At 36.8% G+C, this 17,224-nt stretch overlaps 1 protein-coding gene across 11 annotated transcripts in view; it reads right to left on the bottom strand.

The window, feature by feature from the left end:
* Positions 1-5,391: 5,391 nt before the first annotated feature.
* Positions 5,392-17,224, bottom strand: part of DGKH (diacylglycerol kinase eta) — a 182,611-nt gene continuing 170,778 nt past the window's right edge. For 8 of the 11 annotated variants that reach the window (XM_057707879.1, XM_057707880.1, XM_057707875.1 and 5 more), the window contains 4 exons: positions 14,503-14,622; positions 13,221-13,329; positions 11,633-11,763; positions 5,392-7,046 (listed from right to left, as the gene is read on the bottom strand). In XM_057707879.1, the coding sequence (XP_057563862.1) occupies positions 6,957-7,046; positions 11,633-11,763; positions 13,221-13,329; positions 14,503-14,622 (450 nt within the window). In that variant the 3' untranslated portion in view covers positions 5,392-6,956. The remainder of the gene's footprint in view (positions 7,047-11,632; positions 11,764-13,220; positions 13,330-14,502; positions 14,623-17,224) is intronic. The other 3 variants (XM_057707883.1, XM_057707885.1, XR_009049070.1) reach the window with 2 other exon arrangements.

Genomic DNA, 17,224 nt, shown 5'->3' with positions numbered 1-17,224 from the left:
TGATCTTATTCTGTATAGTATGTTGTGCCACTGTGTTTTAAATGTTTAGTTTTTTTAAAAGTTGAATGGAGAATATTTTAACACAAAAATAATTCAAAACTGAATTAAAATCCCATTGACTTAAGTGACAGAAAGAAACAGACAAACCATTATCCCTCATGGGTATTCTGACTGATGCAGCCCCAAGTCAACTGCAAACCTGTGAAAAATTTACACCCTGAAACCTAGAGCTGGAGGTATGTGAAATTTGGAGGGTTCAAGATTCTTAATGTTCATTCAAATGTCATATTGGCAATATAATCACTGAGATCTCTTTTACAAGAAAGATTCAAAATTTACTACAGAAAACTTCTGAAGATAAAATATATATTGGCAAAATATAGCATGACAAATCCCTTGGCTACATTAAATCCTTAATATTGGTGATTTCATTTTTGGCTTTATGCCTTTTTCCATATTTATTTTCAACACGAAAATTATTTTTTTTAGACAAAGTCCCTATTACTTTTCCGTTATCTATGATGGTAAAGAATATCATTTTTTACACAGAAAAAAATTGGGCATCTGTTTGACAGAAATGAGTACTTCAAGTATGTAAGTAAATCATTAACAGAGCTATTACACTCTAAGCAACAGCAGTAACAAAGAAAAGAGCTAGAATATGCATTTGTATAAAGATTAAATTTCATGACATAATAAATAAATGCACTGATTTATACAACTTGTAAAAACCTTCTACTGATGATTATGAGAAATACTGTCTATTATGGACTTTACGGATATCAGCACTGCCTCGCATAGAGATTCAAAGGTAAAATTCTTGCCCCGAAAGCCACAAAATATACAAAGCTGGTTTGTTATTAAATATTTTGTCTGCCAAAAGTCCTGCAAACTAAAATACATCTTGGCAGTTTGAATCACCAGCGTGATCATTATTTTGGTATAAAAAGGTAAGAAAAATTTTAATATGAAAATTAATAAAACCAGTAAAAGGAGAAACCTGTTGTATAAATAGACATTTTAACATAAAAGTGAGACGTACATCTCACTTAAGAAGAAGAACAAATTCGATACAACTTACTTGAAGATTTGAAAATAACTATATTTTCCTAGCTCTAGATAAATATATTACTCCAGTTTATTAGTCATCTTCAATATACAATATATAACTCCCAAAACTGGGAATGTTACAACCCCAGAACCTTTCACAGCACTAGTTACCAGTTACCGGAACTGTAAGAAATCTTTAGCTACATATCAGCTTAATACTTAGAATATAGAAATAGATATGGCTAAGCTGTGGTAGACAATAGTGCAATCAAACAGTAAGGAGCACAAAATACATTTGCTTTCCTTTTTTAGTTTGTAGATCTAACTGCATTATCTTACTTTAATGGCATTATCAACTGAGTGTGAAACTTATTTTAATCCACTTAGAAAGTAACCCTATGTTCCTTTAGCTTTGATTAATTTACTCTTGAAATGCAGTTCTACGAAATCTCCAGACTATTCACAAATTCCTATACAATGAATAACTTGTAGCTAAAATGAAATATTTTATGTGGCGTTTTTATAACCTTTAAGTAGTGCCTTGGTTCATATGTTTCCAACTAGAAGTTGAAAGTGCATACAAAAGAGAGAGGATATAAATATATGTAAATAGAATCTTAATTACATAAAGGGAATTAACCTGTTCATCTATATTGGTAATATGGGGTTTTTCTTAAACATCGTTACTGAGTTTAATGCAGCCTCAGTTACTCTGCTAAACTTCTTTTCCTGAAAATAACAGAAAGAAGTATGCAAATAGGTACAGTCCAGCTGTCTTTTATCTCTCTGTTCTCTGTCATGACAAAGCTTTATAGATTTTTATTCTAATGGAAATGTCTCTCAAAGCTTGGAGGAAATAAAGAGAAAACAATAACGATAAGAATTAATGCTCTGCATATTACAAAGATCAAGAATCATTGTCTCTTTGAAGTTTTGCTTGCTTCCTTAGGAAGGCATCCTATTGCAAAGGCAACATATTATCCCCCATCTGACACAGAGATTGCTATACAAGAGTCACTGAGGAGATGCCATAGCAGAGAGAAACAAGCCCCAGGCCCCGTGGCACTTGGTGTGGGGCAGTGGGAGGAGAGGCATGGCAGCCAAGTTCTGGAAATCACTTGGGAAGCTATTCCATTGACCAATAGTTAGCAATGAGGAATCTTCATTTCTGACTCATTTCAGCTGATTTAGAGAACTGCCACTTATATTGTCAATTTCTAAACCCACTGTTTCATCCACCCTGCATTTGAAAAATGCAAGGTAAGTTCATTTCGGAAGGAGGGAGCAGGAGAGATCATAAATGTCAAGGTTGAAAGATGTAATGTTTTTACAGCTTAATGAAAAGCGGTATCTTTAAAGAATTCACATCTATCCAACAGAAAAGTCCACTATGTTGCCAACCCAGTAGGAGATAATAGATAATGTACTTTAGACATGATGTAGAGAGGTTTCCACTCTAATTTCCTAAGTCAGAGCTTTGTATGAATATTTCCCTCCTCAATTCCAGTTAAAAATAACTTCTATGGAGGCTAAAGTAGTGGTCTCTTTATTCATTAAAATTAGCTAAAGAATCTCTAGGCAGTAATGTTTTGGTCAGTTATATCACTATGTAAAAATTAAGTAAAGGCTTACTGACCATATGTCACTGGGAAATATTACAGAATTAAATAATTTGCATTTTGAGGGTCAAGAATATACTACTTTTCAGACACTATTTTAAGGAATTATTAACTATCTGAAAATCAGGATAAGTTATTAGCATAATAAGAAAGCCAGATTTTAGTCTAGCAAAACATGCCTTCTTTGAGGGCCTTAATGACACATTCACTTTACTTGTAATCATTTTGGGTCTCTCTCTCTCTCTTTTTTGCATGCCTAATGATTTGTCTAATGTGTATGTGTTGCTACATGCCCTCAAGCATGAACTATGTCAATAGGAAATTCTACTGATAAGTGAAAGTGAAAAGTACAAGTTGTTGGAGACCAACCCGGTCTTTACTTATCTCAGTACATATTCTTCTGAAATGTTCCCTGTGACGTAAGTTGTGAACAAATGAGAATGTCACATAAGCAAATGCAGATTGTTAGTGACTTAGATGTGAGGGGAGGGGCTAGAGAGGCCACCTTGTTGGCCAATCTCCTGTGTGCCACCTTAACTGCCAAAATATAACCAAAATATGTACTGGGTAGGTAGGACTCATCTAGAACCTGGATTAGAATAAGGAATGAGAAGAAAACTCAGCTGGGTGATAAATGAGTTTCAGTTCATTTCTGGGACTAGCTGGAGAAGGACAGGAAACAGTGGGCTGGAGAGTAAGTCGTTCTGAGGACCTTCAAAGACCTCAGATCCCTCCTATCTAGGAGAGATAAAAATGCATCTAGGCCTGGGCTAATCACCCGATGAACCTTATTAAAAGGACAATTCTGACTCAGTAGGGCTGGAATGGACTGAGATTCTGCATTTCTACAAGCTCCCAGGTGATAAGCATGCTGCTGGTCTGTGGACCACATTTTGAGTAGCACTGATGCGGCACCGTGCTATCCAGGAGAATTTTTGCAGTGATGGAACTCTTCAACATCTATATCGTCTACTATGGTTACTGAATGCTTGAAACGTGGCTGGTACAACCGAGAAACTAAATTTCTAATTAAATTAATTTTAAAAAGCCACATGGAGCTAGTGGCTACAACATAGGACAGCACGGATCTAGACATGCATGGGTCACCTCTTCTCAGTCACAGCAATTTACGTCATGGTCCCCAAATAAACTAATCCATCAATCCATTTAGATTAGCAAGTTTCCTTTTACAAAATGCAAACTATAAAATCAGTTTCTTGAAACTGTGTTCTTCCTAACACTTGGCAAGATGACCCACAATGGGTGCTAACGTGGGGCGAGGTAAAAGGAGTCACTGTGTAGTGAGATGGTTGATGAAGAAAGGGTAGTACATGCAGTGAGGATTTGAGCAAGCATCTCTGTATTGGGCACGTGGTAAAAGGGGCAGCCAGGAAGTAAGAAAGAAACTCAGAAAGTGAGGCAGAAGGGCAGACAGAAGAGAAAAAGTGAGTACTCAGAAATTTTATTTAGGCCTGACCCTGTCCCTTTCCTTCTTGAAAAGTAAGTTGTTCCTCGGGAAAACGAGCAGTGAAGGAAAATCAAAGGAAGTGGATGCTGGCTGGGATTCCTCTCCAGCCCTCCCGAATTATCCATGTGCCAGAGAGCCTGGTGGGGAGGAAAGGAGGCAACTGCAGCCTGCAATCAGGCCCAGGCTTGAGCTTCTCATCTCGGCTTACGCGTGGACCAAGGCACAGAGGCCCCGCCTGCACTCCCCAGATCTGGGATCAGGTCTCGTGGAGAAGCTCCTTCTATCTTTGTTGTAACCCCATCTATATAATGGGGTTACCATAAGAAGACTGGTTTCTCTGTGAGGCTGACAGTGGCCTCCGGAGGCTCTGAGGGCACCGTCTTGGCAAACAAGTGTGAGTGAAGTCCTTTGGGTGCTACATAGCCATGCACAGACAATGCACACAAGGAAAAATGCTCTTATTTAACCAAAAAGATCAAAATTGTCACTGTAAAGAATTTCCCTCATCCAGAAGCCATTGCAGAAGAATTCTAGCTATGGATTCTGTTAACTGAGGTTCAGCACATATAAGAGGTATTAGGTAAGAATGAAAAAGCAACATCAAATACAAAATCTAATCGTTTACATCTTACTCTTAAATTCTGAACATGTGGTAACTCAAGAATCTTTTCTATCGGCAAAGGAGAATTTGCAGAGAGTGAAATTCAATAATGATTTTTGTATTAATTCATTCTTTTCTAGGATTTCTTGCCCCCTTGCCTCCACCTTTCCTTTATTTTTATTTTTATTTATTTTATTTTTTTGTGGACAGGGATCTATGGTCTCAGCAGAGAGTTCTAAGAACCTGGTCTGCCTATTTTGATTTCACAGGGAAGTGCTTGCAAGAGCAGGACACTATGCAGGGCAGGGGACTTTAAATGGGACTGGAAAAGAAGACCTTTGATTTTACAGGTGTGGATAACATTAAAATTATTGAGTAGCTCTTTGCTCTTTTAAGCTACCTGATACAATTCGCTTTGGCAAATTTCCATTTATTCACAACTTAGGTAAAATATATAGTCAGACACACTTGGTCAGGAACCCATTGAGTTCATTTATTTTTAAAAGATCCAAAGTTTGTGACTTTTACTAGTAAATACCCAAATTATAAATAAGAGTAAAGTGTCAAATATTTAAATCCTCTTGATATAATTAAATTATATGTCTGACAATAGCTCATTTTAAATGTTTTCCCATCAATATTTCTCAATATTTCAAATATAAGCATTTGACAAATAAATGTCTAGAAAATATCAGAGTATATTTCAGATTACACGTACACAAGTGTGAATGTACATATAAATGTATATGTGTGTATATGTATATATGTGTGTGCATGTATATTTTTTGAGCACCTACCTAGAAGGCTACTTTATGAAAATTCTCACCAGTGGGTCAGTACCGTTTACTTCTCTTACATAGAAAAAATTATAAATATTAGAATTAATTTTTTGGTATATAACGTCTAAAGAAAATTTATTTAAGGACATTTTTGTGACTTTCTGATATGTACGCCTTTGGCTTTCAAAGATTTTGATCACTGTAATGCTGACTTGCTACACTGAAATACAGTGGTTTACAAAAAGCAAAACAATATCTACCCGATAGGATATAAGAATTGAGATAATAATAATAATAATAATGGAAAGGCCTTAAGAAAAAATTTAAATCTCTTTTGTTGGGAAGTTTGTGTCAGCAGTCCTTTTAGCTAGTGGGTGAGTCTGGGTGACCAATCAGTATACCAATCCCAGCTGAGATGTTGGGGCAATTCCTGGATGTCAACAGCCTGCTATATCATAGATGCAAACAGAGTATTAAATAATTACTAAATTGAAATGAAAAAGAAAAACAGGATGTGAGAATTTTGGTCTGGAGAGCTATAATTAGTTTTGTTTGGCAACAGAACATATAATTTTATGAAACTATCCAGAGAATTTTCTTAATGTGCACACCTACTGTTTATGATAGGTTGATACAAAATCAGCTTGCATGAGATATATATCATTTGTTGATTAGGGCTCAGACACGTTCATAAATTCTTAGATATAGAATATTTATGCAAAATTCCACATCAAAGAACAGAAAAGTGCCTTTCGCCAACCAAAAGGTACTTAGGTAGTAATAAATTAAATTCCATTAAAACTGACATTAAAGCCAAGTGTTACATATTAAATGTGACATGCAAGAAACAGAAAGACAATTCAGGCAGGAATACCGTGCATTAAAATTTGCATTCATTCATAGTACGTGAGGGGTTTTAACCATATTCTTTGACCATTGAGAGTTAGGAATCTGAGGTGATGCCAATTCAAAACACAACTTAATTTACATCTTAGTCTTCTAGACAGTGATTTTAAGGAAGAAGCCAATGCCTTCCGTAACGAAACCCAAGAAGTTTCAGCCACATATTGTCACGTGTTTGTTTATTCTTAACATTCCATGTGACCAGGTTAAAGGAAAGGAAACATTGTGCAATTCCACCTTTTGGACACTGCAATTTTCTTCTCAGATTTCTTCTAGCTTTTTACTAATATGAGCATGTTTGAACGTGTCAGGTTTGCACAATAAGAAAATGGCTTCGTGGAATGTATTTTTTTGGCACAAAAATATTTTTTAATATCTCAAATCAAAATTTTCACCCATAGTAAAATATCAAGCCATAGAGGTGCCTCCGTGGTGCTTACTTATCTAGACAGAAAACTCCAAGTACAGCCAATGACTCCCAAGGACTTTGTATTAAGTAGCGATTACTTCCCTTCCAAGGAATAGCACCAATGTGATTACACCTCAGACTGGGGGGTGCTCCTTCCAAGCTCTTTAATTCCCTGAAGAATTCGCTTCACATGACCCACTTTCAGTATCCCCAGGTCCTTAAAAAAAAAGGCAGAGAGAAAGAAAAAAGAAAGAGAAAGAAGTTTACTGACGAGAAAACTGAGGATTAAATATTCAACTAGCCAATAACATAGTTAGCATTCAGCTCATTCATTTTAGTTTACATTCAATGATTTAGGAAGTAAAAGTTAGAAAAGTAAGTTTAAAAAACCAAAATATCCTGACATTAAAAAATTATCAACCAGTAAAAAAAAAATCACATCTTAACACAAATGCTAAAAGGTAACATTCTCATAAGTTATACAAAAGGGCAGTTCTTTTAAGAGTCAAAATTACTTTCTCCTTTCTCTTCTTCTTTTTTTGTTTTAAAAAACACAGGTCCTTTTGGGATCTCTGCGAGAAGTGACATGTGACACCAGGGTATCCACAATTAGTCTTAAAACAGCTCTACATTTCCTTGCTAAAATATCAAACTTACAAATGAGGCCTGATCCTCCAGGTAGACGCCAGTGCCCATGACCTAAATGTGGAATGTAAATGCATTTGAACTTGCACTTAGAATCTCTGATTTGAGTGAAGTGCTAAACATTCCTCACATTTTGTAACATGTAAGTGTAAACAATTACACAAACATTGGTTTCTGCGGCTTGATGCTCTTCCTCAGAACACTTTTGACTCCTTTCCCTCAGAATTCTTCTTGTTTCTTCAAGAAATATCTTCCTAAGAGAACCAAGAAGCTAATATCCAGTTTTCAGAAATGAATGGTGATTGCAGAGTGCGCAGCACAGAGCAGGTACTTGGCAGATATATACTTGTTGCCGGGATAAATGAGGCACATCCAAGATAGCCACAGTACTCGCTGTCTGAAAAACTAAAAGAGACGGTGAAGGCCTCCCTATCGCTTCTTCAAGCCTCGTGGGCGTAATCACGTTGCCAATTTGTCAACTTCTTCACAAAACAGAGAGTGTGAAATATTTGAAAATTAGGAAAAAGATGACTTTCAAAGCAGCCTACAAAATACAAGGTACCACAGGAGTATTTGTCTGACACACACACGCACACACATGCATGTACACTCTCTCCCATATACTTTATGAGCCCTTTGAATTCTATAGCAGCAATGCTGCTGATGATTCTGAATCATTTTGGAAAATACTCTTTCCAAAGCCAGTGCTTTTTTCAAGCTTGAGATAATTACAGGGCAATATTTTTACAATATTTACCTGACCTAGAAAAAATCTGCCCCCGTGGCACCAGGTCACCCACAATTAGTCTTAAGGCAACTATACATTTCCTGAGTGTGTGCTAAAACAGCAAACTTAAGAGCAAGGCCAAACCCTAGAGGAAGATAGAAATGTGGATACGTTTATAGTGGTATTTAGATTCTCTGATTTGAGTGGAATATTTAAATATTCTTTAAACTTTGGGATAACATAGTTACCTGAGTAAGCACTATATTTAATATTAAATATTTTGTTTTAGGCCACATGCACACTGTATTCCCAAGAATGAAAACTTCTTTGAGAGATGCACACTCTGCCCAGAATTATTATGATTTCGGTGTCATGAGATGAATGTTTTCCCCAGAGTCACATCAACTTCTTAGCTATGTTTTCTTTAGTTTGAGTCCAATGCACTCAAGTCTTCTAGGAGTTAGGCTGTGATAAAGTTATGCCATGATGTTTGTTATATATTTACTTTTATCATATTCTTTAGTGTTGACTTTTTCTTTCTTTGGATGAATAGCCATAACTTTGCGGAGGCATGCTTTGTAGATATTGTTAGCCTTCTACCCACACGCACACAACTTTCCAAATGGAGAAAATGAAAACCCAACCAAACAAAACCCTGTGTCTTTACCATTTTCTTTGGTATCCCTCACGTTTTCCTACTGCCTTCCAGGAGGGAACATAATGCAACCAGTTTATTTGTCTGTTCAAGTGCATTAGGAATAGTTCCCCTTTCCCACCTTTAGACTGTCACATCGCTGCCTCTAGTTGTTTTGGTGATAAGGAAGTTAACACCTGAGCCAAGATCTGAGCAGGAGTTAGCTAGGTGACAGGTAGGGGAGAAGCATCCCTTAGGAGAGTACGCCCCTAAGGTGAGAGAGATTAGTATTTTTATAAACAAATGAAATAGGACCAGGGTGGAAAGGTATAGTTCAGCAAGGGCCAGGGACTCCATCACAGGTTGAATGTGTAGGCAGAACCTTTGCAGGCAACCCGTAGATGTAAGTCTTTATTCTACTGAAATGGGAAGCCACTGAAAGGTTTTAAGCAGAAAAGTGATATCCCTGATGTTAAAACATCACTCTAGTTGCAATGATAATGGACAAGAAAAGGGCGAGAGTAGCAATGGGAGGGCCAGTTAGGAAGCTGCCGACCTTACACACACAAGAGGAAGGACTGTGGAAAGGAGAAAGAGAAGCGGATGGAGATTAAAATCATACTACTTTGTGATGGGTTTAATGAGTCAGAGGGAAAAGGATAAGGAAGAGGAAAGCGATAAATATGACCTTGGGTTTCTCTGGCTCAGGTCCCTGAGTTGCTAAGACGTAGAGCACAGGAGAAGGGGCTGAATGGGAGTAGGGCAGGAGTGCAAAAGTTTGGTTGTGAACACGTTAAGAATGACATCCTGTGTGATGGCCAAGTAGCAAGTAGAGTTGGTGATAAAATCCTAAAATTTACAAATGAGGTCAGGGCTGGAGGTACAACCTTGTGAACCGCTGATATATTCAGACAGTGCTTTTAAACAACTGGAATGGATACGATGGCCTTAGGGAGTAGGTAACCCTTCACCAACACTTAGACTTTCCTCTGAAGGGTCTGCTCCTTCCTACAGCTACAACCACAGAGAAAACGAGGAGCGCGCATTCTCTAGCTTGGTTTTGTTCCACTGAAGGCTCTTTCTGTAAAATTGCTTTCTTTTCCCATTGCCCCAAAAGAGTTAAAACGGACTATGTCAACACAAATTTCTGAAAGAAAAGTTTTAAGGAAAAGAATGTAATTTGCATGAAAAATAAAAACAGAACAAAAAAGTCCCATGAAAAGCTAAATAGAAAGTTTACTAAATAATTCTTAATCATCTCCTTTTTAACTCTCTCTTTTTTTTTTCCAGCCAGGTCTTATCAGTCTAACTTTGACTTTTACGTGTGAGCTTTGTTTTTTCATTCTGCAAATATCTGCTTCACTTATATGTATATTTATATATCCTTGAATGTATGCTTTTTCATGGCAAATGAAATGCAAGCTTCTAGAGGGCAGATGCCACCTAGAGAAGCTGGCATAAGGTATTAATCAGTAGCTATCCAATAAACATTGCTGCCTGCCAAGGATATGAGAAGCTGCACAAATATATTCCATATAATGATCCTCTACATTTATTGTTTGGTGTATTCATTTCAAGTGTTGAAGTCAATTTTTACTTTATGAACTCTAACACTGTATATTTTGCTACATTCCATATTTGGGACTCTCAACTAAGGTAATTATTAATCTGTTATTTGGTTATTATTCTGGCTAAAAATGTTTAGGTATAGTGGTGTCTACTTTTGATGTGCTAGAACTGTATGACTGTGCTTTATAAAAATCTATGCTTTAGGTTACCCATTATGGGGTCAAAGATCTCTACTAACGTATTTGTAGATAAAGGCACCACCATTCATGAATTTATTAGGAAGTTACTGTCTCATAATTCTATACATTTTAGAACCTGGTCTACAGGAAAGGAATCAGTCCAATAAATGTTGATGGCTTTGTCATTTGCTTGTGAACACATCTTGGAATTTTTAAATGGCAGCGTGTGGTATGAAAATATAACATGACAAAATCCTACTTCTAACCCTGGGACAGAATATGCTACTTTGGCCATTTCTACGGTTGAGCATCCACCCAAAGAATAAAAGCAAATTGCTGCAGACCAGGAATTAATCATTTTTCTTCCCTGTCATAAAAGACAAATAGGCTTCGAGCCGCTTTCTAGCAAAAACAAGGCAGAATTTTTACTTCATTTACTAAAGAAAACAATCAATTTATTTTTGAAAAGAATACAATTTTAATGATAAGTCGTGGAAAGGAAATTTGAATTTATTTGTCTAGGTGTTCATGTGCCCTCTGAAAGGTCAATTTGGAAATGCAACAAAATCATAGAACTCTAAGTAGCCACTGCTGTAAATGTCTCACATAGCTCCATCTATTAGAAAGGCTTTGTTACTGATATTTCAAATTAATTTTTAGTTGGCAACCTTTTATTAGATATTCTCAGTCATTTTCAGCAACAGATATCAACTTTCATGTTGATCCAAGAAAATGAACTGATGGAAACAAGATCTATTTGGAAATATTAGCACAGGAACAGCCATACCAATGGATGCGGAGAAAAATTACTAAGTTCATGCTAAGCTTTAGCTGTAACAGTCAGACAATGATTTTGACAGAAAAATACTGCTGACATTCTTGTTTCAAAAGCATACAAAGAACTCAGACCACAGGACAATGTATATTAGATTACTACACGTTTGCATAACATAAGCCAAGCTATAAGCACAGAACAGAAGAGCACAAGAGAAAGGAGTCTGTTTTGCAAGAAAAATTTTAAGAGCAGAAGAGTAGCACAAAGGAAATACCTTAAGATCTCGCCTTTCCAGATGCAAGAGTTCAGCCCCTCTGATGTCATGACGGATGAAGATTTCTTTGTACTCTCCCAAACTGAGCAGATCCAGCCAAGCAGCAACTTCCTCTGTGCCCCATTTCTGAACTACCAAAGTTAAGAGCAAAACCCCTGTAATTTCTACATGCTCAATGCATTACAAAGCACAGGTTGGCCAAAGAAGATGCAAAACAGAGTACAGCGGCAGTGCTAGCGAAGGGAAAGGTTCAAGGTATTGTCTCAGCAAAACTACACTTCTTCCCATGCAAGTTTCAGACTATCAATCAACAGGAGGATCTGACTCTACAAAGACATTCACTGCTGCGCACCTGTGCCTTTCTCTTTAGCTCAGTTTCCTCCCTAAAGCCATGCAAACTACACAGTATGTATAACAATGTATTTCTCGTGATTAGGATCAGTAGTACCAGGTCTAAATAAGCTCTGATGATTTCCTTAAGACCATATATGAAACTTATTATAGTTTCACGGCTGCAAATGGTAATTAAAATTTAAAATCTGACACGGTACAATTTTACACAAACTTCTGCTTCAGGTCTTGCTGACTTCAAGTACCGCCTTTATGGTTCTATTTGACTGATGCCTATCATTATTGATAATTGTATTGTTACATCAATTTAATTTCATCTAAGAACTGTCAACACTGCTTTCTAAGATGAGCTGGATTGTTATTTTACAGTCTACACACTCTTTTATACATTTTACCCAACATTGATTAGCTTAATAAAAGCCTCCTTGTTTGCCACATTTGATTTTTAAATGCCCTTCAATAGCTGCTCTACGACTGTCAACAATAAGGTTACATATCATTAAAATGAGACGGCTAACTCAGAAGTGTTATAAAATGATTCGATTGTGAAAGGCACCTACCATCATATACACAGAACTTGAAGGTCTTTAGCAGTAGTACAGCATTAAATTTAATCTCTAGGGAAAGGTGGAAAGGGATCTCGAAAGTATACCCAAGAGAGTTTAACCTTTCCTTGAGAATGCAAGTGTCACAGTGGATTGTCATTACTGAGGGGCTGAAATGGCATCCTAAGTCCTTAAAAGAGGAGGAAGAGAATATATAACTTGAGGTGGAAAATATATCCAGCAAGCTAAAGGGAGTAAACGAAAGTTTCTATGTTCCATTTATCAAAATGATAAAGATTCTGCACATTGAAGAAGGAAAACAAGTTATAAGCCTTGAACTGTTGTTGAGCAAGACAAAGAACCATCTAACAGACGTTCTGACATTCACCCAACAGAGTAGAAGCAAATCAGCAACCAACTCGTAGTCTTGTATGCTTCATGACTACAGATTTCTACTCATATCTGGACTTATTTTAGGTATATGACTTTTATTATGGTAAAGTGAACATAAAATGAAATTCACCATGTTAACCGTCTTACAGTGTACAATTCAGTGGCATTTAGTACATTCATAACATGGTACAAGAATCACCACTTTCTAGTCTCATATCATTTTCATCCCCTTAATGATATCACCTTAATACGTTATTTTTTTTCATGTTATACTTTCCCTTCCCGTGTGAATCACCTACCAGGCTGTGAACTCGTCTTCTGCTTCTGAACCTTCTCCTTTTTGAATTTGGGTACAATACGAAATACCGTGCTTCTGTTGTTTCTCTTGGTGCAATCCGTGGGGGGCTCCTGTTCGAGTCGAGCAAGAAAAGAATTTTCTCAGTATGTTAAGAGAAGAAAAACCCATTCTGATGGTAGAGAGAACACAGGAATAAGTTATACACACAAAACACTGTTGAAATAACTTCTTCCCCAAAAGTTCATGATGCTATAAACTCCTGAAAATGTACTCATTCCCACAAGATGCCTTTGTTCACATAAAAGCTGTTTCTCCTTTGTTCAAAAGAAGTGCATTTGAAAGTAGTACAGTAGTCTCCCCTGACCTGTGGTTTCACCTTCCGTGGTTTCTGTTGCCTGCGGTCAACCATGGTCTGAAAAGACTCCATGGAAAATTCCATAAATAAACAATTCATAAGTTTCAAGCTGTGCACTGTTCTGAGTGGCATGATGAAATCTCCAGCCATCCTGATCTATCCCATGTGGGATGTGAATTATCCCTCTCCAGCGTATCCCATCTGTTGGTCACTTAGTAGCCATCTGAGTTAGATCAACTGTTGCGGTATCACAGTGCTTGTGCTCCAGTCGCCCTTATTTTCCTTAATAACGGCCCCAAAGCATAAGAGTAGTGATTCTGGCAATTTGGATGTGCCAAAGAGAAGCTGTAAAGTGCTTCCTTTCATGTAAAGCTGAAAGTTCTCGACTCAGTAAGGAAAGAGAAAAACCGTATGCTGAGCTTGCTAAGGTCTGCAGTAAGAACGAACCTTCTGTTTGGGAAACTGTGAAGAAGGAAAAAGAAATTCATGCTAGTTTGGCTGTTGCATCTCAAACTGCAAAGGTTATAGCCAAAGTGCATGAGAAGTGTTTAGCTGATATGGGAAAGGCATCACATTTGTACAATAAGATAGTTTGAGAGAGAGGGAGAGAGAGACCATATTCACATAACTTTTATTACAGCTATAATTGTTCTATTTTATTATTAGTTATTGTTGTTCATCTCTTACTGTGCCTAATTTATAAATTAACCTTATCATAGGTATGTACACATAGGGAAAAACATAGTATATGTAGGGTTTGGTACTATTTGATGTTTCAGGCGTCCAGGAACATACTTCCTGCAGATAAGGGAGAACGACTATATTCAAAATGTATTTTCCCCTGAACATCTCTTTTTCAAAAGATGCGTTCAAATTTATTGTCACAAAGCGTATACATCTATAAAGAAACAGGCAGAATTTTACATACCTCATCCTCATTTGGGTGTAAGATATAATAAAGCCAAGGGATCTCTGTTAATTTCTGTAGCTCCACCTCCACGGAATGTAAGGCATTGGATACCCGCTCTTCATGTGGAGATTCCAACTGCTATTGACCAGCAGATTAAAAACAAAATAAAACAAGCCTCAGTGACCAACCTCAAATTGAATAAATTATTTTACTGACACTGCACATCCTCATCTCTTATCAGATGAGGCTAGACTGTTGTTGTTTTTAACATAAAGGAATAGAGAAGAAAGCAAATTATTTTATATTATGTTCATTTAAGCAAATCTGAATAGATTTATCCTTACTTCCCAAAGATGATATAAGTAGCCAGTGCGACTTTAGTAATTTCACAGAAAAAAAGTATTGCTTATGTTTTTTTTTTTTCCTATGTAAATCCAACCCTCTTCCCTTCCTATCCAGGCATCCATCTGCCCATTCTGTCAGCTGGCACTAGTGAGCACTCCCATCACTTTACTCATTTGTGGCAAAAATCATTCTGATTTACAGAGGTCACTGTGTGAACAAACCATAATATTTTACTTTTTTTTTTTTTTTTTGGCACACGGGCTTAGTTGCTCCGCGGCATGTGGGATCTTCCTGGAGCTGGGATTGAACCCGTGACCTCTGCATTGGCAGGCGGATTCTTAACCACTGCGCCACCTAGGAAGCCCCCATAATATTTTAAATTGGTCAAAAACATGTCATATAATAAGAACTGCCTGGCACAAAAATCTTCTGGATAATTAAAATAATAAGTTAAAAAACACATGGATCTCAGAAAAATTTGTGATAAAAAGCTGTTGTACAAATCAGGGTGAAGCAAAAAACTAAATGGCTTGTAACCTGGAAGAGGGCTAGGAAACTTTAAAGAGAATTTAACTGGTCACCTATTACCCACCCATTTGAAGCAGTTATTAAAAGTCACTTACAAATTTAATAAAATGAATAAAGGTGAAATAAACACTGTTATGTGCAGAATTGGAAGGGAGGTGACTGAATTCTAGTCCTGGCCTTTTTACTAACTATGCAACCAAGGGAATATGAATTGATTTCAGGGGTCTTAGGTTCCTCTTCAATAAATAGTAGAAAGTGACTACACAATTTCTAAGATCTCTTCCAGCTAATCAATACTTTAATAAACTACTCTAAAATTGTAGAGTACATACCTACGGGTTCACAGAATTTTACGCTGAAAGTTCAGAGAGAATGTTACTGTTATTTATAATGGCATTATTTTTTCCCCTCTGTTATTCAAGAGATCTAGGATTTCTAGAAGTTAATAAAAATATGGAGATTCTCCACCAGGTCAAATAAAATTTGCCACTTTCCTTTAAGTCTAAGGATATATGTCTTAAAAAATTGATAAAATGGTTATTGCATATTCATTTACAAGCAAAATAAAAAGTATAACTACGTTGCTCTCAAATATGATTGACTTTTTATTTTGATATCAATATGCCAAATATTTTTAAAAAATTCACTGGTATACATTTCAAACCAAACATTCATATTTGACAATGACAGAAGAATTAAAAGTGGAGAGAAATCCTTCTATACTAACATAATATAACTAACTAATAATAGCCAAGTAACACTCAATGGGTACTTTCAGTGTAGAGAGCTAAAATACAGAATAAATTATGCTTTTAGTTCTTGTCAATCAGAAATTATTTTAAATATATTTCAAAGAACACAAAAAAATAAATGTCCTTCATCTAATAATTGGGACCAAGGTCACAGCTTGCTGGATTTCCTATAAGGCTAATCTTAGAAGAGCAGCAAGAAGATTCTGGTTAATAATAGAAGCTCCAAGAACAGCCAAGAAGACTTTCCTGTTGGTTTTTTTATTATTTTTTTTTTGGGGGGGGGGGTACACCAAGTTCAATCATCTGTTTTTATTTTCCTGTTGGTTTTATCAAAAGAGCTATCCAATATTTCTTCCTAAAAAAATTCTCTTCGTGACCATAGCAGAGGAAGCCACCTCTTGCCCCAAGGAAGTTGTACTTGAGTTTCCTTTGGAGGTGGGTAAAACCAATGGACTTCATTCAGCCTTTAAGCTTCTCTTCTCAGAGCAAAGGATGCTCCACGGGAGAAACTCTTCTGGACTCCAGCCAAGCAGATATTCCAATCACTTACAGTTAGAAAAGCTCTGGAACACACCTCCCAGATACTGTAACTTCTAGTCTCACTTTTATTTAGGTGTATAAATTTTCCCAAGCAAGAGACAAAAATACAGTAAAGAGAAATGTTTTAAGATCATCACCTATCAATTAATCAAAATTGTTACAAGGAATAAAAAAAATAGCTAATTATTAGGCCTTCTATAGTTACAACGGCATGTGTGAATAACCTACAATTGAACACTAGGTGGCGAAAAGACCCAACATGCTAGAACATTTTCAGGGTGAGAGAAGAAAGGCTGACAAGTAAAGGACTCTGGGCAAACCAGACAGAAAATCTATGGATTCCTAGCACTTATGCCTGAGGTCCATGGACTGGGGTCTGATTCAGACTTGGCTTCAACCTGACTTCCAGCACCAATCTTTTCTTTTTCCCCCTCAGATCTGTATTGGAGTATAACTGCTTTACAATGTTGTGCCAGTTTTCGCTATACAACAAAGTGAATCAGCTGTATTTATACATATATCCCCATATCCCCTCCCTCTTGAGTCTCCCTCCCACCCTCCCTATCCCACCCCTT

The sequence above is a fragment of the Hippopotamus amphibius genome, chromosome 14, assembly GCF_030028045.1.
Source record: "Hippopotamus amphibius kiboko isolate mHipAmp2 chromosome 14, mHipAmp2.hap2, whole genome shotgun sequence".
Taxonomy (NCBI): domain Eukaryota; kingdom Metazoa; phylum Chordata; class Mammalia; order Artiodactyla; family Hippopotamidae; genus Hippopotamus; species Hippopotamus amphibius.
This window is presented reverse-complemented; position numbering and strand designations above follow the sequence as displayed.